This window comes from Syngnathus floridae, chromosome 8 (genome assembly GCF_059516105.1).
Source record: "Syngnathus floridae isolate MCC-2025c chromosome 8, RoL_Sflo_1.0, whole genome shotgun sequence".
Taxonomy (NCBI): domain Eukaryota; kingdom Metazoa; phylum Chordata; class Actinopteri; order Syngnathiformes; family Syngnathidae; genus Syngnathus; species Syngnathus floridae.
Genome location: NC_142420.1, coordinates 11,562,213 through 11,584,236, shown reverse-complemented (window position 1 = coordinate 11,584,236; position 22,024 = coordinate 11,562,213). Strand labels below are relative to the sequence as shown.

At 42.4% G+C, this 22,024-nt stretch overlaps 3 protein-coding genes across 3 annotated transcripts; all 3 read right to left on the bottom strand.

Annotated features, from left to right (window-relative positions):
• Positions 1-3,009: 3,009 nt before the first annotated feature.
• On the bottom strand, positions 3,010-11,372 carry ildr1b (immunoglobulin-like domain containing receptor 1b). Its single transcript, XM_088383808.1, has 8 exons — positions 10,823-11,372; positions 9,046-9,216; positions 6,729-6,878; positions 6,542-6,661; positions 5,186-5,332; positions 4,651-4,776; positions 3,773-4,593; positions 3,010-3,598 (listed from the first exon to the last, which is right to left on the bottom strand). Exons 1-8 carry the CDS (start codon positions 10,866-10,868, stop codon positions 3,560-3,562), a joined length of 1,620 nt encoding a protein of 539 aa, XP_088239934.1. The 5' UTR covers positions 10,869-11,372; the 3' UTR covers positions 3,010-3,559.
• A 2,802-nt stretch (positions 11,373-14,174) lies between these two features.
• Positions 14,175-18,574, bottom strand: cyp27a3 (cytochrome P450 family 27 subfamily A member 3). The gene is made up of 9 exons (XM_088383809.1): positions 18,187-18,574; positions 17,610-17,800; positions 17,074-17,282; positions 16,792-16,989; positions 15,523-15,686; positions 15,238-15,407; positions 15,075-15,156; positions 14,699-14,905; positions 14,175-14,625 (listed from the first exon to the last, which is right to left on the bottom strand). The coding sequence occupies exons 1-9, from the start codon at positions 18,448-18,450 to the stop codon at positions 14,503-14,505; spliced, it is 1,608 nt and encodes a 535-aa protein (XP_088239935.1). The 5' UTR covers positions 18,451-18,574; the 3' UTR covers positions 14,175-14,502.
• Positions 18,575-19,164: 590 nt separating this feature from the next.
• On the bottom strand, positions 19,165-21,798 carry eaf2 (ELL associated factor 2). Its single transcript, XM_088383811.1, has 6 exons — positions 21,616-21,798; positions 20,984-21,078; positions 20,784-20,920; positions 20,510-20,694; positions 20,125-20,385; positions 19,165-20,035 (listed from the first exon to the last, which is right to left on the bottom strand). Exons 1-6 carry the CDS (start codon positions 21,716-21,718, stop codon positions 19,992-19,994), a joined length of 825 nt encoding a protein of 274 aa, XP_088239937.1. The 5' UTR covers positions 21,719-21,798; the 3' UTR covers positions 19,165-19,991.
• Positions 21,799-22,024: the final 226 nt, after the last annotated feature.

Here is a 22,024-nt window from a genome sequence, read left to right as displayed (position 1 = left end):
CTTCCTGATCAGTGCGCGGAACTCTGAGAGGACCAATCAGATCACAAGACGCCAAGCACTGTCCCGCCCACAGCAAATCATTTTAATCGCAAATTTAAATTGTTTTTGATACTTGGATGGTAACAATGTACACAATACAAATACATATATTTTCCCTCTGGAGGTATCAACAGAATATAGTTTAAGACTATGGCTCAAATAACGCAACCTGAGAAATCTACATTTCCTCAGCCAATCCAAAACCCATAACCAAGCAGTAGTCCGCTGCTATAACCCACCGTCGCTATAATAGTTTGTGTGACGTTCACATACATCCGTAAGAAGATTTTCGTGAAACCTCATGATTTTATTCTTTTGTGTCAAATACACAATACCTCCATGAGGCTCTCGGTTTTATATTCCGTTGAAGCACAAAAAGCTTGGTTATCGGTGGTTGACCAAAGTCATAATTATATAGTATGTAATTATTATAAGTTAGTCCGTCGTTCTTAGTGGATCATAATTATTATCATTTTTAATTAACAATTGGTAATTCTTCAACGTTCAAGATTCAAGAGTTTTTTATTCGCCATGTTTGAGCATGCCAAACAAGGAATTTGACTTCGGTAAATCACAGCCTCTGTTCAACATTTAGTTCAACTCAGGACATGTGAAGAACGAAAGATATTCTCAAACATCCCCTGATCTTAAACTGATCTTAAACTCCCAAGAGGGCAAGGAACAACTCAAAACTCCAGCTAGGGGAAATGAGAAACCTTGAGAAGAGACCACAGATGGGAGGGTCCCTCTTCTAGGATGACCAGACTGCAATGGATGCAGAGAGGACACATAGTACAAACAGTGTAGACAAAAAAGGTGTGGAAAGCGGGATGTTATTGCACAGTAATGACTCTGAGACTCTAAGAGTGGTGTGAGTTCATCAGAGCGACAGCCTGGGGGAAGAAGCTGTCTCTGTGTCTGCTGGTTTTAGTGTACAGAGCTCTATAACGGCGTCCGGAGGGGAGTAGTTCAAACAGACTGCAACCTGGGTGCGAAGGGTCTGTTGAGATGTTACTTGCACGTTTCCTGGTCCTGGACAGGTACAAGTCTTGGATAGATGGGAGGTTGATTCCAATTATCTTTTCTGCAGTCCTTATTGTCCGTTGCAGTCTGTGCTTGTCTTGTTTGGAGGCCGATCCAAACCAGACAGTGATGGAGGTGCAGAGGACAGACTGGATGATGGCAGTGTAGAAGGTCTTCAGCAGCTCCCGCGGCAGGTTGAACTTCTTGAGCTGTCTCAGGAAGTACAGCCTCTGCTAGGCCTTCTTCCGGACAGAGTCTATGTGGCCGGTCCATTTCAGGTCCCGAGAGATTGTGGTTCCCAGGAACTTGAAGGTGTCTGATGAGATGCAGGAAATGGGGTCAAAATACAAAAAGTCCTGCCTAGCTACAAAACCAGATATGCTCAAACCTCATTGAATAAAGTACATAAGTAGACAATTAAATAAATAAAAGAAACATTTTAAGCATATAATTATACCTACACACCAAATCAATAAAGAAGACATAACTAGACATTTTTGATAAGTGGTGATGAGAAAGGTTTTTATAACTTTATGATCTGATATATTTCTGAGCACTTTGAAATAACAAATGACTTTTGATATATTGCCTAAATAGCTTAATGACCCTTAAGGAACTGTGTAATGCATGCCTGATGTTTTTTCTCTGAATCATGGACACGACCAGAGTCGTCTTGACCGTTCAGTACTTGATTGTATTACTACTGAACGCTCTGCACAGAGGGAAATAGTTTGCCTAACAAAGAAAAGATACGGTTGGAAGCATGATTAAACTAAGAATAAGCAAAGACATGATGTATCAAAAGAACAGCAATAGATTAATGATGTCACAGCCAAAAGCTAACATAATTTCGCACAAAATGACAAAATTAAAAGAATCCAGCAGTACGACAGTGTATGTCCAAGATTGGAGAAGAATGTTCACAGGAAGGTCACGTGGAGATAAAACCAGCAGGTGCCAGAAGGAGCCACCCAAACACTCGGCCAAAGATGATCGCCAAGGCCGAAAGACGGGAGGGAAGACAACAGCCCCCACCCGAGAACTCGGCCAAAGATGATCGCCAAGGCCGAAAGACGGGATGGAAGACAACAGCCCCCCTCCACACACACACACCAACAGCCCCCCACCTCCAAACCGAATCGCCCATAATCAGCACCACTCCCATGCAAGCAGACTCTCCTTCGAACTTGCCCCACCCCGAAGACTCATCGCCCATCAATCCCGGCCCACAATGTGCTACTGAATATAAAACTGATCTAACAACCTTGGACTTTGCCTTTTTCTGAATGGAGACTTTCCGCTCTTGAAGGGCCCAGCGCTGTATTGTACTTTCCTGAAAACAGAGCTTTTTGAACAAGAATTGTGATTGAACTCAACCAATCTGTGTAAGTCTAATTTCTGCTTCAATGTCTTTGCATTTTCCTAAATCTGAAGAAATCTAACGAGCACGCAGTGAGTAAATTGGATAACAGGTGATTGGCAAAGGCTTTTGCCGTGAGGCGCAGATAACGCGCTCCCTAAATTGTGGACAGAATCCAGCAGAGAGAATAGTATTACTGCGGCTCGTGAGGGGTGAAAGTGGTGAGGGGCCTCGCCTGAAGTCCACTGTCATCTCCACAGTCTTGAGCGGGTTCAGGTCCAGGTGGTTTTGGCTGCACCAGTGGACTAGCCGCTCCACCTCCTGTCTGTACGCAGTCTCATCACCGTTCTGGATCAGTCCGAGGAGACTGGTGTCGTCTGCATACTTCAGGAGCTTCACGGAAGAGTCACTTGCGGAGAAATCGTTGGTGTAGAGGGAGAAGAGCAGGGGGGTTCGTTCGCTAAGCCACGTTTCAACAAAACGCAGCGCGGCGGATCTGCTGAAGTCCGTGTTCTGTCTGAAAGGTGAACTGTCCCGTTACCGTCAGTTAACAAAAAGTTTAAAAAAAAAAGACTTGGACAATTGCGTTCTCTGGTGGACATTTTGACCTAGTTCCAGTCATTTATTTGTGGGTATAGTAGTGTAGATCTCAAATCCATCTTCCTGTACGTGTCTGTATGTACCATGAATGTACACTTTAGATTCTAAACACTTTAGATTCTAAAGTGTCCATTCATCCATTTTCTGAACCGCTTCTTATCAGGAGGGTTGCGGGCGTGATGCAGCCTATCCCCGCTGGGGCAGGGCAGTATCTAAACTGTTTTATACAAAATAACATTTCACAGCATAACACTCACAGTAAAAACATTTAAGCAAAATGAATAAGTATTAAGCCTTCTGCTAGATCGTTTTCTATCCCATATAACACTTACTATAACTTAGCACAGTTGTCATGGTTTTCAGTCTGTGTTGCTAAGAAAAAAAGGCAAATATTTTGATGATTAAAAAAAAAAACAGACATAAACACATAAATGATTAACTTTGGCATACAAATATTGGTTTACTACAATACATCACAACTGAAAAGTCCATGCTTCAGAGAAAGATGCAGCCTACTTTTGCTATCAAAGAAATGCTTCAGATGACTACGCTGGGGTTGCTACGGGAGCTCCGATCCTATGGAGAGAAGGGAAGTAAATGTGGTTAGATCAAGTGTTAAAAGAAAACATGCAAACAAAGTGACACAGGAACGACAATACTCTCCATCCCAAATTAAATAGTTAAAGAAAATTCCATACTCAAAGAATGAAGGAAACCGTAAAAGGATGAGAGAATGTTAGCATTTCTTACAGAAAGACGGATGAGGTTCCTGCGGTTGTCGTGTCCATATTGGCTCTCCACCGAGGAGTAGCTGGGGGGCTTCTCAAGCCAATCCCTCCCTCTAGCCGCCCTTCGCCTGCCGCTGTCGTCTTCGTCCGAGCTCCAGGAGCCTTTGCGGCGTGGAGGCGATAAACTCCTCTCCCTCCACGTGTTTCTGCTCCGCAGCTCTTCCATCAGATCATCACGGCTGCGGGTTCGAGGCCTGGACTCGACACCGCTCTGCTCCCTCTGGTTCCCTCTTCCTTGCCTCCTCTCCCAGTCGGAGTCGTCGCTGTACTCGCGCAGGATCCCCCGTCTTGGAGGAGAATGGGCTCTATATTTGCGTTGTTGTATGACCCTTCCAGAGTGGTTGGTACTACCGCTGGACTGGCTAGAGAACCGTATCCCCTCACTGTCTGGCCCTCCACCTCGGGGTCCTCTGTGAGACGAGAAGCTGGGAACACGCTGGATGATAGGGGGTAGCGTGATCACCCTTCTCTCTGTGCCCCTTACGCCCATCTCATCGAGCGCTGACAGCATGCTGGGGGGGCCGGGTGTGTAAGGCACAATGGAAGGTTGTGGTTGGGGCTGAGCCACTCGTGGGGGCACATTCTGAACAGAATGCATCGGCACATCCAGCCCCCTCACCTGGTTCTCCAGGTAATCCAACACGTGTCGGTTGCTCTGGAGGCCGCCTCCTGTAGCACTGACGTTCAGGTGGTGCGGAGGGGCGGCCTGCTGCGGAAGCATCACGGGGGACAGCTGCATGGGCGCCATGGCAAAGTTCTCTTTGCTTGGATCCGAGAATGAACCTGAAAAAAATTGTAAGATTAATGCAAGTCTCGAATTTAAGCCCTTTTTGGACTCACCTGAATACAACATAGGGACGCCCTGGACGGAGTTGTTGGAGCTGATGGGAGCGTAAATGGGTTGGCCGTGCATCCAAGGCACCATGGCTCTCTTGGCCTCACGCAGCATCCTGTGTTGCATCACAGCTACAAACAAGGTCGAGATGAGACTCTGTGACATCATTGACATTTGTATGATGATGCACTCATGCCTAGCCATCCATTTTTCTGTCTACTAATTACCCTGTCCAAGGCCTATTCTTGCTATCTGAGGCTGACAGGCTATACCCTCAACTAGTGCTCTGTCAATCAGGGGGGCATACTAAATGGGACACCACTTGGGAATTGATCCCACACGAGCTGCACAAAATTCTGTCAGTGATTCGCTGACAATGACAATACAGCCAGACCGTGCGTGAAAGTGTTACTGAAGAAGCCATAGTACAGCCAAAGCGCTGAGAAAGCAGATGATTTTAAAATCCTGATTCCTGACTGACTTGTTTGTAGGACCTCACTGTTTTGTAGTAATAAAAATGTGCACAATATTCCTGTGTACCTTTTTCTGGGCAGCAGCAGGTCTTGGGACAGCAAGGGCAGCGCACATAGCAGCAGCACTTCTGCGGGCAGCACTGACAGCAACATATGCACAATAGCATGATGAGCAGCAGGGCGCCCAAGATGATTAGCAGCACCGTCAACCAGTCTGGCACACATCACGTACATGAAAATATTCAAATGCAGTCAGGTTCATAACTATTGGGCCATGAAAACAATTGTCATCTTTCCACCTCTCGTGAAATGAAAATAACATGAAACTCTTAACTGCAGACTTTTTCTACATATGTTAGCCTCCTACTTTTTAAGGGGCCAAAAGCAATGGGAATAATTAACAAACTTTAAATCAACCGTTCACTTCTTAATGATTACAAATCCCTTGCAGTCAAATACAGTCTGAAGTCAGGAAAGCATAGAAATCACCAGATCCTAGATTTCATTCCTGCCAGGCCTTTACTGCAATAGACATTGTTGTTTCTTGAGACATTTTAACCTTAGTTTCATCATAAGATTTGGGTCAAGTAACTGACTTGGCCACTGCACAACATTCAACTTCTTTACCTCAAAAAACTACAAATCCATAGTTGGGCTGCTGTACATTTATTTTCTTGGCATCTTGGCTCATACTACTTTAATTGATGCCATCTATGCATGGCCATACATGATTCATTTGAATCGGTCATCATATCATTCTGAGTTGATGACAAAGTTTATTGTTTGGCTCAGCACTTATCTTGAAAACACTTTGATAACTCATATAAAGTCAATGACACAGAATGAATATGGTTAATTAAATTTGGTGAATAACAAATATTTAAAAAGAATAATCAAAATTGTTGTCACTTTCTGTGTCATAGTTTGGTTTCTTTTGGGACCCAGATTGGATTCCGTTAAAAGTTAAGAATAAAGCCTTTCAAACTATTACAGATTTTTAGGTGGCAGATTCTGAAGACGCATCAAGGATAAAAAAAAAAAGGGTAAAAAAATACAAATAGCATAAAAAAGATGGCGGGTGTGCATGGACCCCTTTTTCCTTCGCGACAATATGCCGCTATTATTTTTCAGCACTTTTCATATCATGGCACGACCATGAGGTGGTAGTTAGGCCCATAAAAAGTGCATTTTTATAGACACTGTACAAACTTTTGAACTTAATTCTTACACTGTTCACCTGATTTGAATGTACATATTGTCAGGTTAAAAGTCTGCAGTTGAAGTCCATCTTGTTTCATTTTAAATCAAGTGCAGTGGTGTTGAGAGCCAAAAAAGATTGTGTCAATGTCAAAATATTGATGGCCCTGGCTCTGAATGTAACCGTTGGCTGGGACCCTTTGCATGACAAAGTGAGGATGCTTACGATACACGATGAGTTTAACTTCTCGATCCGAGTCACCCGTTGTGTCGCCGGTGGCATCAATGGTGCAGAAGTACACGCCGTTGTCCCACCACATCACCTCCGTGATGACCAGGTCAGCCTCTATGAGCATCATGTTTAAAATGTGCAGAAAATAATTACCAGAACTTTATTTTATATACAAACTCACTGTTTTGAACGGTAATTTTACGGTTCCGGTATTCAGCGCCCAGAATGGGCTCATTGAGGCCTCGCTTTTGGACCACAGTACGGATTGTACGCTGGCGGTCCGGGCAGTCGTTGGCTGGGTCTTGACCCAGCTGGAGGGCGGCCTGGTAGCCTTCACAGACATACAGTGGTTACAATTGTCCTCACAGGAAATGCAGTAAAATGAAGCAGACAAACCTTTCATGCTGGCAATCTAGCGACGGAATAAATTCCAGGTGAGCAATTTAACAGTATAAACAAACCGGTTTCTTTCAAGTCTCATGCCAATTTGCTAATGGTTTATCTGTGTTAACGCCATGTGACACAGTAGGATTGCTTACACTTTAACAGCAGAAATTTCTAGATGGAGAGACTTATAAAATTTAAAAAAATATTTAAAAAGTAATAATTTTTACTGTAAAGTAATGGATTTCAACATGTAAAAGTAAGACAATAAAATGTTTTGAATTCAATTTACAATGAGATCAGATTAAGAAACAAATAATCTGAAAAATAAATTAGAAAACTGGATTTTAGCTTTATTTTTTATATTTATCTGTTGAACAGTCTTTGTTGAAAATATTTGCATACAAAAATTCAGCGGTTTTAAATCCAAGCATAATACAGTGGAGCCTCGGTTTTCGAACATCCCGGTTCTCGAACAAATCGGTATTCAAACAAAAAATTCGAGATTTTTTGCTTCGAATGTCGGACGAAATTCGGTTGTCAAACCTCGCGAGATGAGCCGAGAGGACCCGTATGCCAACTGACTCCGTTCGTTATTACGTTCTCGTTACTCTGAGGATTGCATCAACTCTAATCATGCCTCAAAGGAACCAAGTGGGAGCAGTAAAGCCATCCTAAAACACAAAGACGATCCTACTGCCCCAACCGTCCCCTCCGATCCTCCAATACTTCACGTCTGACAGTCCCAAAATCTAAACTCAAATCCTTCGGTGATAGAACCTTCTCCTGCACATCACCCCGACTCTGGAACTCTCTCTCTCAGTCTGTCTGTGACTCACCCACACTCCCCATATTTAAGTCCCGTCTAAAAACTTACCTCTTCTCTCAAGCATATGACCTCCCCTACCCATAACTGGTTTCCTCTTCTTAATTTTATCCCTTTGTCTCTTCCCCATCCCCCTCGCCTCGTGTATGTCTTTGCCTTGTTCCCTGTAAGCGTCTTTGGGTTTTTGAAAAGCGCTATACAAATTTAATGAATTATTATTATTATTGAAGCAATGCGACACTGAGCGCCCGGCGCGCTGCGGTTGCGCGATCTGACCAAATTAAACTCCCTGCGCACTGAGGTCCATTTAAATTTTGGAAAGTACATTAGGACTTTAAAGATATTTTCTAAATTTTAGCGACCGCTCTGTCACAATAATGCGACCAGCGCGCTGTTGCGCGTTCGGCGGTGCGCTGCAGTTGCGCGATCGGACAAAATTAAGCTCCCTACGCACTGATGTCACTTTAAATTTTGCAAAGTACAGCAGGATTTTAAAAATATTTTCTAAATTTCAGCGACGGCTCTGTCAAAATAATGTGACCAGCGCGGTGCAGTTGCGCGTTCGGCAGTGCGCCGCAGTTGAGCGATTTGACAAAAATGCGCAAATGAAAAAATGCTTAAATAAGGCGGGGTTTTTTGGCTTGGAACGGATTTTTTTTTTTCCATTATTTGTAATCGGAAAATATGATTCGGAATTCGAACGATTCACTTCTCGAACAGCCTTCTGGAACGGATTGTGTTCGAAAACCGAGGCTCCACTGTATTTCCCTGTGGGTATGAATTAGAATACAGTTTTGCACAACAATAAGTAATTTAATGAGCAGCCTTGTAAAAGAATAAGAAATTGCAAATGCTGAGACACTAAACCACAATTTGACAGACGTCATTTATGAGAAATCTTACCACATTCAAATAAAGAATGGAATGTAGTCATCAAAATGAGCTGAGTTCAGTTTTCATGAAGATAATTTCAACCCAAAGACTGCGCTTTTGGACTCATTTCTGTGTTAATGGTTACTATTTCATTGTTGTTAAAAGTTTCGTGCTGCCATCAAGATCTACTTATATTTGTACATTGGATAAAAACACGATGGATGGCCTTTATCAAACCATTATCAATTTTTATGCTTGTGTGATGGTAAAAATTGAGTGACAGTAACAATTTAAAAAATATTTTAGCACTAATTTTTTTTATGTGAGAAATTCCTTCTGAAACTGAGAGGACTTTAGAAGTCAATTTGATTCAGTGCTTCTTGCACGCGAAGAATGAAGCAGTTGCAGGACTCACTTGTGGAGTAGTACTCCAGAATTGGATCTTTACAGAAGGATTTAAATCTCCAGGTAACCAGCACATCCTGGGGATTTGCAGAAGTGGAGAAATCGCAGCGAAGGATCACAGATGCAAACAACATGGTACTTCTTTCTGACTCTGGAACAATCACCTGGATGCACAGCAGCTCTAATAGACAAAAAGGAAACATAGGAAAACAAACAAAATTCTCAACTTCTTTGGTCTGCATTTGGTCCGTTTACTCGAGACAGGTCCTCAAAGTGGAGTCCTCTAATGTGACAGAACAAGTTTACACATATTACACCTTTCCATCATCAGCAGTCCCACCTGTCAGTAATCAAAGGCATAGTCGAATTATGTAGCGTCACTAATGGTTTTTGACACACTGACTCAAATATAATAATACAGTTTACATTATAGTACTGCTTCTGTAATGTTGATTCTGAATGCATTGTATACAGTGTGTGAAAGCAGACTGCATAGTGCAGACTCAAAAATAACAAACCATGACGGTCATGATGAAGTTCATAGTCGCTTGAAAATGTAAACAATCATTAAAGGGAAAAAAATACGGAAGAACCAATTCCTAAAGTGTTGATCATTAAAATGTGTCAAATTACCACAAAAGTAGCATTGGGGATTTCCCATACTATTGTAACCTGCAGGGAAACATCAAGAGTGGTCTTTCTAGGTCAGTATTTATCAACTTTTACTGTGCCTATAGTCATGTATATGACATTAAAATAATTTCACAGCACACAACCAAACAATCACAAACTGGATACATGGGTTAATCATATACCTTTCGCTATCTTAAGGAAGAGCAATTCATTGTTCTGTCACAATACACATCTCTTTCATAGAGGAACAAAGGAACATTAATTATAGTTTAAAAAAATGAAATTAAAAAAAAACAATTATGTGAACGCACGCACGTTCGCGCACACACTCACACGCACACACACACGCACACGCAATCGAACGAACGCATGGTGCCTGCACACAAGACAGGCGAGTGTACCCCTACACCACTAGCGATCCTCTTCTTAAAGTGAATAGAGACATTTCCCCACATCACAAGTAACGTCAGGGGTCCCTCGTTGGCCGCCTGCCAACATGACGTCACGCTTCAGAAACTGAGCTACAGTACGTACATCCCTGCAGATAGCCACGATTGCAACGCCTCTGGGCATTATTATTATGAATATCTAAGTACTAATAAACACTGTGATCTGAAACAAGGTTTGTGGAGCCATGCATGTCCTACGTGTAGTTTTTAATTGATTGACCAATAATGTAGACCCACGTGAGAACAAAAGTACCTATTTGTGTGAAAATATTAAAGTTGAGCGAATTTGACATATTTTTATGAAAATAATTATTGTAATTATGACATTATTTTTGTGTTAGTTATACGGCGCGTTTCGACTTACGTACACATTTTGCCATTGTAAACCGAGGGTATTGTATTGCAATTTTCAATAAATAAATAAATAAATAAATAAAAATATTGTGCATGTCGAGATGAACCTACAAAATACAAAAAATATTAAATATAAGTTATGAGTATATACTAATGTGGTCACGTGACACAGGCGGCCTTGCCCTATTTGCAAATGTTGATAATTAACTTTTCAGCCTCAACTGTTTGCTTTCGTGACCTCGCCCTGAATTCACTGCGTTCAAAACACAAGTGCATGCCACACGCACGCACGCGTATAAAATGGCTGAACAAAGTGAAAAAGAAAATAAAGTCGCCGAAACAAAGCCTCACCTGTTGGAAGGTAAACCACCAGCAGCAACAGCGTCACAGGCATCATATTTCCTATCACCTTGTATATTCCCTCTATTCTTCCTTCCCTTCACAACAGCGTCGCTGATGTTCCAAAGTCCACCGAGATCCCGTTACGTGGGCTATAAACACCTTTCCACATACTAGGACAAGTTTTTTCCCTCCCAGAAAAACATGTTATTAGTCCGAGGGTAGTGTGCGGTGTCAATGAAGTGTAGACAACAAACACTCGTATGTTCCCACAGGTACACGCAAGGAGGCGGGCCGACTATCTTGCCTCCCATCCCCCACCAAATGACGTCACGTAACCCGCCCTACTCAGATAAGTTTTTTTTTTTACCCCTTCCCCACTCAGACAAGTGCAACAAGCAAATAAAATTTACAATGTACTACCGTGAATACAACGGATATCTATAAAAGCAAAGGGTTGAAGAAATGTGAGCATTTTAGTCTAAGCTAAAAAAAAAAGCTAAGTATAGGGCTAGTACTGAAACAATTGAGGCAGAAAGAGAGCTTTAAGCAAAGGAACATTGGGGAAAAGGAAGGAAGGTAGAGTAAAAGGAAGCGTGTAACCAGGAAGGAAGTACCTGTGGAGTGTGCGACGGAATAACAGGGGGACACTGGATTAAGTACACTGCCATAATAAGCAAAATTAAAGTCAAAGTTTTAAATCAAGACCTTATCTAGATCTTACAAGTAAGATTTTAAGATATGTAACATCAGACGCAACACATATGACAGCCTGGTCCTGGCATATGACAGCCTGGTCCTGGCAATCAGTGATGCAATATTAAACACCATCCCCGTCAAGACTGTCACATGCGCCAAGAGGGAAACTAAACCCTGGGTAACCCAAGGGCTCTCTAATTCCATTAAGCACAAAAATAAACTATACAAAAGATATTTAAAACAGACAACAATTGAAAATAAAAATATATAATAAATATAACGCCTACAAAAATAAACTTACACATTTATTAAGGATAAGTAAAGCCAACCATTATAGCAAACTCTTGCAAGATGCGCAGGGTGACTCAAAAAAATCTTGGCACATATTAAACAATGTCCTTAACAGACGCCATAAACAAACTACCCTCCCCAACTCCTTTACTAACAGCAACATTGACCTCGCTAATGAATTCAATGACTACTTTATAGCCATAGGTGAGAATTCATCAAGTAAGATCAGCCAACTACAGGGAGCTTCATATCAACATTACCTGAAGGGTATTTACCCAAACTCTTTCTTCCTGAAACCAACAGAAAAAACTAAAATTCTCAACATCATAAAGTCCATGAAGACCTCCAACTCAGCTGGTGAGGATGAGATTAACAACAGAATTTTAAAATCTATAGCAAATGTAATTGTGATCCACTTGTCCACTGTCTCAACCTCTCCCTATCCACAGGCATTGTTCCTGAAAGGACAAAAATTGCAAAAATCATCCCTATATACAAATCTGGTGACAAAAATGATGAGACCAATTACCGGCCCATAGCTATACTACCCACCCTCTCCAAAATATTGGAGAGAATCGTCTACAATAGATTAATCAATTACCTCAACAAACTAAACATATTCACATCATCCCAATACGGTTTCAGGAAGAAACACACCACCTGTATGGCTATCCTGGATCTACTTGAAAAAGTTAACGACACCTTAGAACAATGGGACTATGGCATTGGTGTATTTCTGGACCTATCAAAGGCCTTTGACACCATTGATCGGAACATACTCCTAAATAAATTGAATCATTATGGGATCCGTGGCTTAGCTCTTAACTGGTTCAAAAGTTATCTTAATCAGAGACAACAATATGTCAACATTAATAACACTAAGTCGCCACAGACATGCATCAAGTGTGGGGTCCCACAAGGCTCTATTCTTGGCCCGTTGCTCTTCATCATCTATATAAACGACTTGGTTAATTCCTCTAAAACTCTCCATAAAATAATTTTTGCCGATGACACCAACCTGTTTATATCACACAATAATATGTATGAACTTCACGACCTTCTCAACAAGGAACTACAGAGGGTGAACTCTTGTCTTAAAGTAAATAAACTTTCCCTCAACATTGGGAAAACCAATTATATGCTATTCCACTCTAACAAAAAACAATTAAAGATGGAAAATCCTATCACTAAAATAAAAATAGATTGTGAAGAGATTAAAAAGTTCCACTCTACCAAATTCCTCGGGGTCCACATAGATAACTGTTTAAATTTCAAAAGTCACATAGACTACTGTCAAAATATGTTGGTCTTTTTTTCAAGCTGCGGCACCTGCTGCCATGCTCATCCCTTCTCACTTTATATAAAACTTTATTTGAACCACATCTTAACTATTGTAATATTATTTGGTGCAACACCTATCCCAGCCACATCAAGAAACTGGAAATATTACAGAAAAAAGGTCATTTGCGCCATCTCCTGGACAAAACCAAACTCATTCACCCGTCACCTGTTTGCCCGTTATCGTATCTTTCGACTCAACGATTTCAATTACTATCACAACGCTTGTGTAATATATCAGGTCATCTCAGACTCTAACCACAGATTAAAACAGCTCATTCCCATCTGTATTCCCCAGCACACCCACAATAATAGACACAAACACCTCATTGTAGGTAAAAAACGCAAATTAATGAGAACCAGTATGGTGTGCCGGGGACCACAGATTTGGAATGAGCTGAGCGACAGCCTCAAAATGTCACAATCTGTCTCCATATTCAAACTTCAACTAAAACATCAACTATTGAACTCTTACACATAATTATACTTTATGGGATCACAAACTGTATGTTAAATGTATATTGTTATGTTGTCATATTATGTTAAGTGTACGTTGTCATGTTAGTGTCATGTTATGTTAAATTATGTTAAACGTCCGTTGCGTTACACGCAGCATGTTAAATGTATGTAAATGTCATGTATGTAAATGTCCTATGTGTATGTCTATTATTATGATAGCTCACCAGCTACTAACTCTACACAGAAGGCTCCTACCATAAGCTTTAGTTAGCTTCCTTAGGAGACCTATTCACATGTCTAAAATGATATGTCCAGCAAGCTGTATACATGATTTGTGTGTGTGTGTGTGTGTGTGTGTGTGTGTGTGTGTGTGTGTGTGTGTGTGTGTGTGTGTGTGTGTGTGTGTGTGTGTGTGTGTGTGTGTGTGTGTGTGTGTGTGTGTGTGTGTGTGAATAAACGTAACTAACTAAAAAAAAAAACACGTGGCGGTGGCTGCTCCCTCCTAAAAATAAAATGTACAATTCAAAATGGGGTTTTTTCTGCGCTCACCAAATGTATAACAAATAAGCCATTCTGATTATTGACAAAATATGTGCATGTCTTTTTTTTTTTTCAACCAATGTACAACATCACAGTACGTTAATAATACATTTTGTTGCTTAAATGTATAATAAAACCATATCAACAATAAAGGTTTTGTAGCACGCGCGAACACACACACACAGTGACACACACACAAACAAAAAACTCACTTTCTTACCAGTGCAAACGTCTCGCTAAAATAAAATTGTTAATTTTAGAGTAAAATCAATCATGTCATTAGTTGAAGTCCAATGTAGGCAATGCCTTAATTAAAAGTGTCACATAAAAAGTGTTTGTTCGTTTTCTGAACCAAGCCTTGACCATCACGCTTGTCTGTCCTTGAAGATGAGGTTGATGGGCGCGGCCGGGCACAGCAAAGTCCTGGTGATAGGTTTGACGGGTCCGGTGCTGCTGGGGTCAGGCCTCACCTCAAAACGAGCGATTAGCTTTGGATACCAGACAACAAGAATTTAGTTCGAAACCCCAATTTGAAGCCCTAACTGTATTTTGAAACCCTACCGTGGACAGTAGCAGGTACATCTCAAGCTCGGCCACCCGACGACCCAGGCAAGCCCGGATCCCAAACCCAAAAGGCACCGATCCGAACGGGTGTTGCTGCTGCTTGGTGTTCTCCTGCCGCAGCCATCGTTGCGGCAGAAAGCGATGCGGCTCGGGAAAAACGCTGTCGTCGTGGGAGACGGCGTAGTGGCACAGGTGGAAGAGAGTCTGAGCGGGTGGATGACAATTGCCAATTTAATGCCAAATCCATCATAATCCAGATTTGATCCAGATTATATCTTTCACATTAGTGTAAATGCAACATGTAATGAGTCATTGTTCTGAGCCACCAGTTGTCGTGTGTGGGTGGCGTAACTTTGGATGATCCAAGCCTCACCCTTTTAGGAAATAAATGATCTCCCACCACAATCTCGTTTTCCACAGTGAGGCGAGCGTTTCCCGGTACGACGGGATAAAGCCTATGCAGACAACACACAATGTGGCTGTTTAAAAAAAAAATTGAAAAAGAAGCATTGGGTACAGTGATGTCCCACTCTCACCGCAGCGTCTCCCTAACGACGGCCTTCAGGTAGGGCATTCGGGTGATATCTTCGGCGGTGGGCATTCCGCGGGAGGCGGGACAAACAGTCGACACTTCCTGGTGGAGTTGGTCCTGGATGCCAGGCTCCTTAGCCAGATGGTACAGAGCCCACGAAATGGTGTTGGACGTCTGAAGTAGAAGAAGATTGTAATAAATAGGACTTGGAATGCATATTAAATACAATTCAATAAGCAGTCAATATTATTGCAAGATTAAGAGCATTTGATAAACAAAAGGTTTAGACCGTGTCGACTCCCGCCAGCAGGAGTTCGGTGACGCTTCCCAGGATCTCGGTGAGGTTCATTTTCTGGCTGAGAAGCAGGTGAGTCAGATAGGCGCCCTCCATGTCACCATCCACCTGCTCCTTCTTCCCCAGCTCCTCCAGCTTCTTCTGTACTAGCTCTTCTGCTGCACAAAAACAACCACATATATGCAAACACTTCACCCAGAAATGGACAGAAATACTGAAAAAGCGGAAAATAAAATAAACATATAGACACACTTTATTACGAATTGAATTTTTTTCGTACTAGTGGTGTATTCATTGTAATTTAATTTAAATTTATATTCGTTCATATTGGTTGGTTCTATATTTAATTATCTATTTTTTTTATTGAGTGGTCACTGTAAATGCTTGATCTACTTTGTTTTCTCTTTACCTTTAATTCAGTGGTTCTTAACCTTTTTGGAGGTTTCCCATCAGTTTCATATGCGCATTCACCGAACCCCTCTTTTACCGAACACCATCAGTTTCATGTGCGCATTCACCGAACCCCCTCTTTATGGTGTGGGTACCGAACCCCATCAGTTTCATATGCGCATTCACCGAACCCCTTTGCAAGACCATCCGCGGGGGGGGGGGGATGACATACCAGCTCTGCCGAATCCCTGAAGCCGACTCACCGAACCCCTAGGGTTCGATCGAACCCAGGTTAAGAACCACTGCTTTAATTGTATACCTAATGTCGATTATTTTGTAGCTAATGAAATGTGGTGCGCAGCTGGCGCCCCCTAGCGATAAAATAAAGAATCCCTGCCTTTTAAATTCAATACATTCGCATTCAACATTTGTTTAGAAACATTTAGGTACAGTTTAAAACATTAACGTATAGTACATTATAATAAAATCATTATTTACGTTTTGTATTAAAAAATGTGAGCGACTGTGCTTTGGGATTTAATTCAAACAAACTGAAGTTGAAATGTACTGCAGTTGTATCAGCGGTGCTGTAGGTGGTGAACTTTGTACCTTGAGGGAGGTCACGACAGACTACAGTGCATTGACACGGACCAGAACCGAGTCCTCAAATGACTCCCATTTGTGTTCATTTACTAATGTCAACTATTTTTACTCCCTGCACACGTAATCATTAACAAACTCGATGAAAGGTGCACACAGAATAAGATTTTCACTAATAAAATCAAGGTCTGGTCAGAACAGTTTAAAAATTGAAAAGATGATTATAGTACCATTATTTGATCATGGTAAAAGTATTTCTGATGATGGTCTCACAAAATTTGAAGAGGTGGTCCCAGGTGGCCGCAAAGCTTTTCCAAAAGGGCAGGTAGGGCCAGTAGCGCTTTGGGAAGAGGATGACGATAGAAGACAGCCGGAACATTTCCCCCACCGAGTGGATGAACTTTTGCGTCTCCACGGGTATGTCCTGCTCCAGGCAGCCCAGACGCGTCTCGAACAGCACCGAGCAGATGCCTCAAACAAACACCACAAGTACGTTTTATTTTCCACAAACTGCACCAGGAAAGTGAAATGCAAATAGTTCTTTCTTTTTTTTACCTTCAAAAGCAAACCTGTAAAGTTCTTCAGTCACGTCGGGCACCAGGTCGGTGACGCCATTGTTGTTGTTGTTGAGGCGCAACCAGCAGAGTCGTTCCACAAAGTCGGCCACCACCGGGTTGATGGTGTCGGCGTAGGAGACAACGTGCTTTGGCTTCAGCATGCGAGGATTCAGGATGCTGCGGATACGCAGCCAATTGGCCCCAATCCTAAAACCATCAAAGGGTTAGCTTGAAAGCTAACATGCTAACAATTATAGTGTCATATCACAACTTTATGCTCTAATATTGCAAATTAGTTTTCGGATAAAAGTCACACTTTATCATCAAAAATATCTTCTTTGATGTTGCAACTTTCATTCATGTAATATTTAATTTTTTTGTGTGCTACCTTTTCTTCACTCTTCAAATGTGTGTTTTGAGTGTTGTTCACACACAGCATATGGAGAAAACGTCACGTTAGAAGTCAGACAGGAAAAACAGAAAAGCGCCAACCAACAAGAGTCGGCGTAGGGCGGTCAAGGTATCAAGACTCACTCGGTGAGGGGCCCGTGGGCTTGGTTGCGCACCTCTCGGTAGTGCCTCCAGTGCGGCATGTCGCTACGGACCGGGTGCCGACCCTCCTGCCGCAGAACCTGTTCGATGAGCTCGGCGCTGGCCACGTTGACGACTACCAGGGGGCCGTAGGTGGATTTCCACAGCGGTCCGTACAGCTTCTTGTGCTCGATCTGGAAGCAAAGACCCACTTGTGTTTTAATGGGTCAGGTTCGAGTAGAAGGTTGCTGAAATAAATGATTTGGACTGTTGTAGGTCTTGTCAAATTGCATAATTGTGTCACAATAATACTACTGAAGGGGGGGGGGGGGGGGTGCTGATTTTATTTTCTGATATTTTTCTTCTTCTTACAACTTAATCTCAAACATTTTTTTTTTCAAATATTCTGACTTTCTTTTTAATCGTCAGACTTTCTTAGCAACCAAAGCAATGATTGAACAAGCCCACCTGGATATTTTTGGGGCCAAAGGAGGACAGCAACAAAACAACAACACAGGGTAAATAAAATATATCACATCTAAATAAAGAGACGTGAACACAGCCTGTCTGGACTACTTACTTGCATCTGCTGCGTGGTTTTGAAGTATCCCTTGACGAAGAGCCAGTTGAGCGTGCTGAGGAAGCTCGGCCCGCCCAGCTCGTCCATGCTTTTCACGCGGCCGACGTCGTCCGACACAGCGCCGGTGCAGGTGGACGATGCGTGGCGGCGCGCACGCTGTCGAGGTTCGACCGACAGGCCCGTCACTTCGGCCGCAGGCCGCGTATTCACATGGATCCAGCAGCGGGTCCGCAAGCCGAAGCCGGTGATAACCTTGGCGAACATGTCGCGCTCTTCTGCGACGGAGCTTGTTGTTCGCTTTGCTTTTGTTGTCCGCCAATGGCGCAGCGTGCTGGGAAAATATGCGGACTTTGACACGGAGCGACCCACTTTGCAGACACAATGACATGAAGAAACACGTTACTCGGATTAAAGTGTTCAGAACTTCAGGAACGTTGCATTGGTGCCAAGAACAATTTACGTCACTCACCATGGTGACTCACTGATCCCACCCGGCATCGTCGCTTTAAAAATAGTTCGGTCAGTCATAACTCAATTATGGCTCAAAAACGCAACGACCTACTCTTGGGTCAATCTGACAATAAATGAATAAATTTCCCGTGTGTGTGTGTGTGTGGGGGGGGGGGGGGGGGGGGCAGGCAAGTGTTAGATTGAAATTTACCAAAGTGTGACATAGGATGTTTGGGGATAATTCAAGACAATTAATTCAAACTCTTCTTTGTTCAATATACAGAAAAGCCTATGTTCACATTTGCAAAACTTAACACATTTTGTCGAATTAACTACTTGTTCCCTTCAAATTTGGAGAGTTGGTTCCAACACACTGGCTTCTAACCTGATGTGGAGGACAAGCGGGAGAGGAAATGAATGGATGAATCTGTTGTGGTAATATTCTCTTTGCTGTGCTGCACCCAATGCGGCTATTTTGAATATTCTCTGGATGAAAGAGACATGAGGCTGAATAGAAGAGTTAGACTGTCATGTACCCAATTAAAATATTTATTTCTCCCTTTACAAATTATGCAAACAGGACCAGTTCAACAAGAGAGGGAAAAAAGCAGAGCTGGCCAGTGCCAACAGGCTGTCAATTACTAAAACGACATCAAATATATAATTATTGGGCCATTCGGCTGCTTGGAGAAATAAATTAATGATTTGGATTCAAGTATTGCAGGTTTAAAGCTATGAGGCATCACTGACCTGGGCATAACCACAAAGGTGACTAGGCACATTAGTAATTGGCTAAATTAGCAAAATAATTTGAATGTAGCTGGATACATTAGCAACCAGGAGGTCACTAGCAAGCAACAGTGATGTCTTTAGGTATGCTAGCAAAGTGGCGAGCGAACAAGCCATGGAAGCAGCTAGATGCAGTAACAAGTGGCGATGTTACTAATCATAGTAACAATTCTACATGCTAACAAGATTAGCAACCACTCCCTCCTCATTATATTAGCAGGCAAGTAGCAAGCCACAGAGGCAACTAGTGAAACTGTCGACTATACGAGTGAGCGAGTGGAGGCAACAGTTTGAAAAATGAAGAGAGGTTCATGTAAGAGATGCAACCATGTAAGGCACATCATGTATATTAGCCATAATGCTGAGCTGAAATGTTGAACCACTGCAGTGCAGGCTTTAAGACTTGATTCGCAGCTATGTTTAAAATAAACAAAAAAATGTAGGATTGACCCAGGTTTCCTGAGCATTTACTTGCTTGTATAACAAAACAAAAGGAACTGATCAAAAAAAAAAAAAAAAAGGGGGGAAAGAAATGGAAGTTAGCGGACGTCCTGGCTGGTGATTGGTCAGTCGCTTTCGCTGCCCGATTCACTTAACTGAAGGTCGTTTTCTGCAAGACAGCAGGGGAACATTTGAATTTAAGTAATTTTAAAAAGTACTCATTTAATGTAACAATGGGTGGTTAGGGTTGTTACTCACTGAGGGTGTTCATGAGCCCACCACCGCTGGCGCCGCCCCCGCCACCCCCTCCTCCTCCCCCTCCCTCCTGCTGCCGGCTGTTGGTGGTGAGGACCGGCATGCTTTGGTGGTTCTGGGCCACTGCCGTGGTGCCGGTACCACTGGTCCGCTCGTCCTCCGAGTCGCTGCTTCCGGAGCTGTCATCACTGCTGGAGGACGAGGAGCTGTTGGAGGAGCTGGCACTGCTCATCTGGTCCATGACACGTGCCTCCGCCATCAGCTCTGCACAATGATCATTGAATAGCAGCATCACAAAATATATCATTGGGGAGGTCAGCCGCTGCAGAGATTTTGAAAGCGAGCAGGGAGGTCGTAGTTAGTGAACTAGGTAGGTAGAAGTTGACACCTTTTTCGATATCATCCAAAGGCGATGCGGGCGAGGTCTTCTCTTTGAGCGGAGAATTTTTGGATCCCGGCAAGCTCTTGCTTCCACTTCCGCTGCTACTTCCACTACTGCTGCTTTTCATCTGCTGGCCCAGACGACTGGGCTGCTGCTCCACGCGGGAATGAATCTTACTGCTGCCTTCGGCCCTGAAACACATAAAATAAAAAGCCAGAGAGCAAATGAAATCCTACACTCATAACAGCGTTTGGGAAGAAAAAAAAAACTGCGTCAATACCTGGTCTTTTTGACTGCAATATTGCTGCTCAGCTTCTCCAGTCGGTATTCGCCAGTGTCGTGGTTGACAATGAGAATACACTCCTTCATATAGGAGCGCTTGGAACCCTTGAAAACTGTCACAGGGGCACTGGAGCCCTAAAGCACAGAAAAACTATAAGCAATTCCCACCTTTTTGAAACGATCAAGGAACTGTCTGACCTCTAAATTGGGTAAAGTGATGGTAACTTGCTCTCCTTTGCCTACTTCCAGATCCCCTTCACAGGCTGTGTCAATCGAAGCTGGTTTGAAATCATCTGGGGAACAAAGTGGAGGATTTTTAATTCAAGTGGTTGTGGGTGGATATTTTGGGGACTCATAAATCCTGAATGGCCTGAACAATTTTAAGACAAAAAAATGATGAGTCATATTTTAAAAAAATATTGCAAAAACGTTGGAATGGGGGGAGGTTACAAAAAGACAAACATTTAAGTTTGAATTATTAGAAAAATAATAACTCAAATAATAGTGAACGAGGGTAGCAGTGTGACTGTCAGTATGCTGCCACAAGATGGTGGTGTTGTCTTCATTGAGAGTAGGCTAACACGCGAGCTATTTGAGAGATGCTACCGGTATATTTCACGTTGAATAAACACATTAAAACCAAATTAACAAGAAAAAAAGCGACATTGGTGTGAATCAAGAAGCCAGTACACATAAACTCAGGAGGTGGTTAATTTGGTTGAACTTGTACCCTTCAAAAGTAAAGGAAATACTATGAGCTAGCATGCAAACTATTAGCCCGTGTGGGGAAGAAGAAAAAAAAACACATATCATCTGAAGCGTTCACTTACATCGCACAGTGTGGTAGGCACTTTTGGGGTGATTCTCGAACGTCTCTCCCAATTTCAAGACATGCTCCTGGTTGTCAAAGTTGGCGTAACTTGTTCCATTCATCCTGAGTTTGGCCGGAACTTTTGGCAGCTATTATTTTTTTCGACGGCCATGTACCATACAGTGTCGTCGAGCTCCGCCTCTTCTTCTTTCTGATTGGTTCGGGGTGAATCAAAATGTGTGCCCATTGGCTCACAGCCTGTCACTTGAAATGACGTTAGTGTCCGTCATGAATTGAAAGTAAAAATTGTTCTGCGCTGTAGTATTTTTACATAATTCCTAAAACGTCACTGAACAATTAAATATAAGATTACATTATTTATTTTACAGGCAATGATATATTTTTAATTATTTTGTCATTTATCTCAC

Bases quoted from the DNA above. Each gene is read 5' to 3' on its own strand.
- ildr1b (XM_088383808.1), bottom strand. From the start codon at position 10,868: ATGATGCCTGTGACGCTGTTGCTGCTGGTGGTTTACCTTCCAACAG. The intron at 9,217-10,822 runs GTGAGGCTTTGT...TTTGTCTATTAG, and splicing joins GGTGGTTTACCTTCCAACAG to AGCTGCTGTGCATCCAGGTG. The intron at 6,879-9,045 runs GTGAGTCCTGCA...ATGTCTGTGAAG, and splicing joins TCTGGAGTACTACTCCACAA to GCTACCAGGCCGCCCTCCAG.
- eaf2 (XM_088383811.1), bottom strand. From the start codon at position 21,718: ATGAATGGAACAAGTTACGCCAACTTTGACAACCAGGAGCATGTCTTG. The intron at 21,079-21,615 runs GTAAGTGAACGC...TTTGTTCCCCAG, and splicing joins TGCCTACCACACTGTGCGAT to ATGATTTCAAACCAGCTTCG. The intron at 20,386-20,509 runs GTGTCAACTTCT...ATCATTGTGCAG, and splicing joins TTTGGATGATATCGAAAAAG to AGCTGATGGCGGAGGCACGT.
- cyp27a3 (XM_088383809.1), bottom strand. From the start codon at position 18,450: ATGTTCGCCAAGGTTATCACCGGCTTCGGCTTGCGGACCCGCTGCTGG. The intron at 15,687-16,791 runs GTGAGACCATCA...GTTTTTGTGCAG, and splicing joins GGACCACCTCTTCAAATTTT to CAGAAGAGCTAGTACAGAAG. The intron at 15,408-15,522 runs GTCTAAACCTTT...CTTCTACTTCAG, and splicing joins TGCTGGCGGGAGTCGACACG to ACGTCCAACACCATTTCGTG.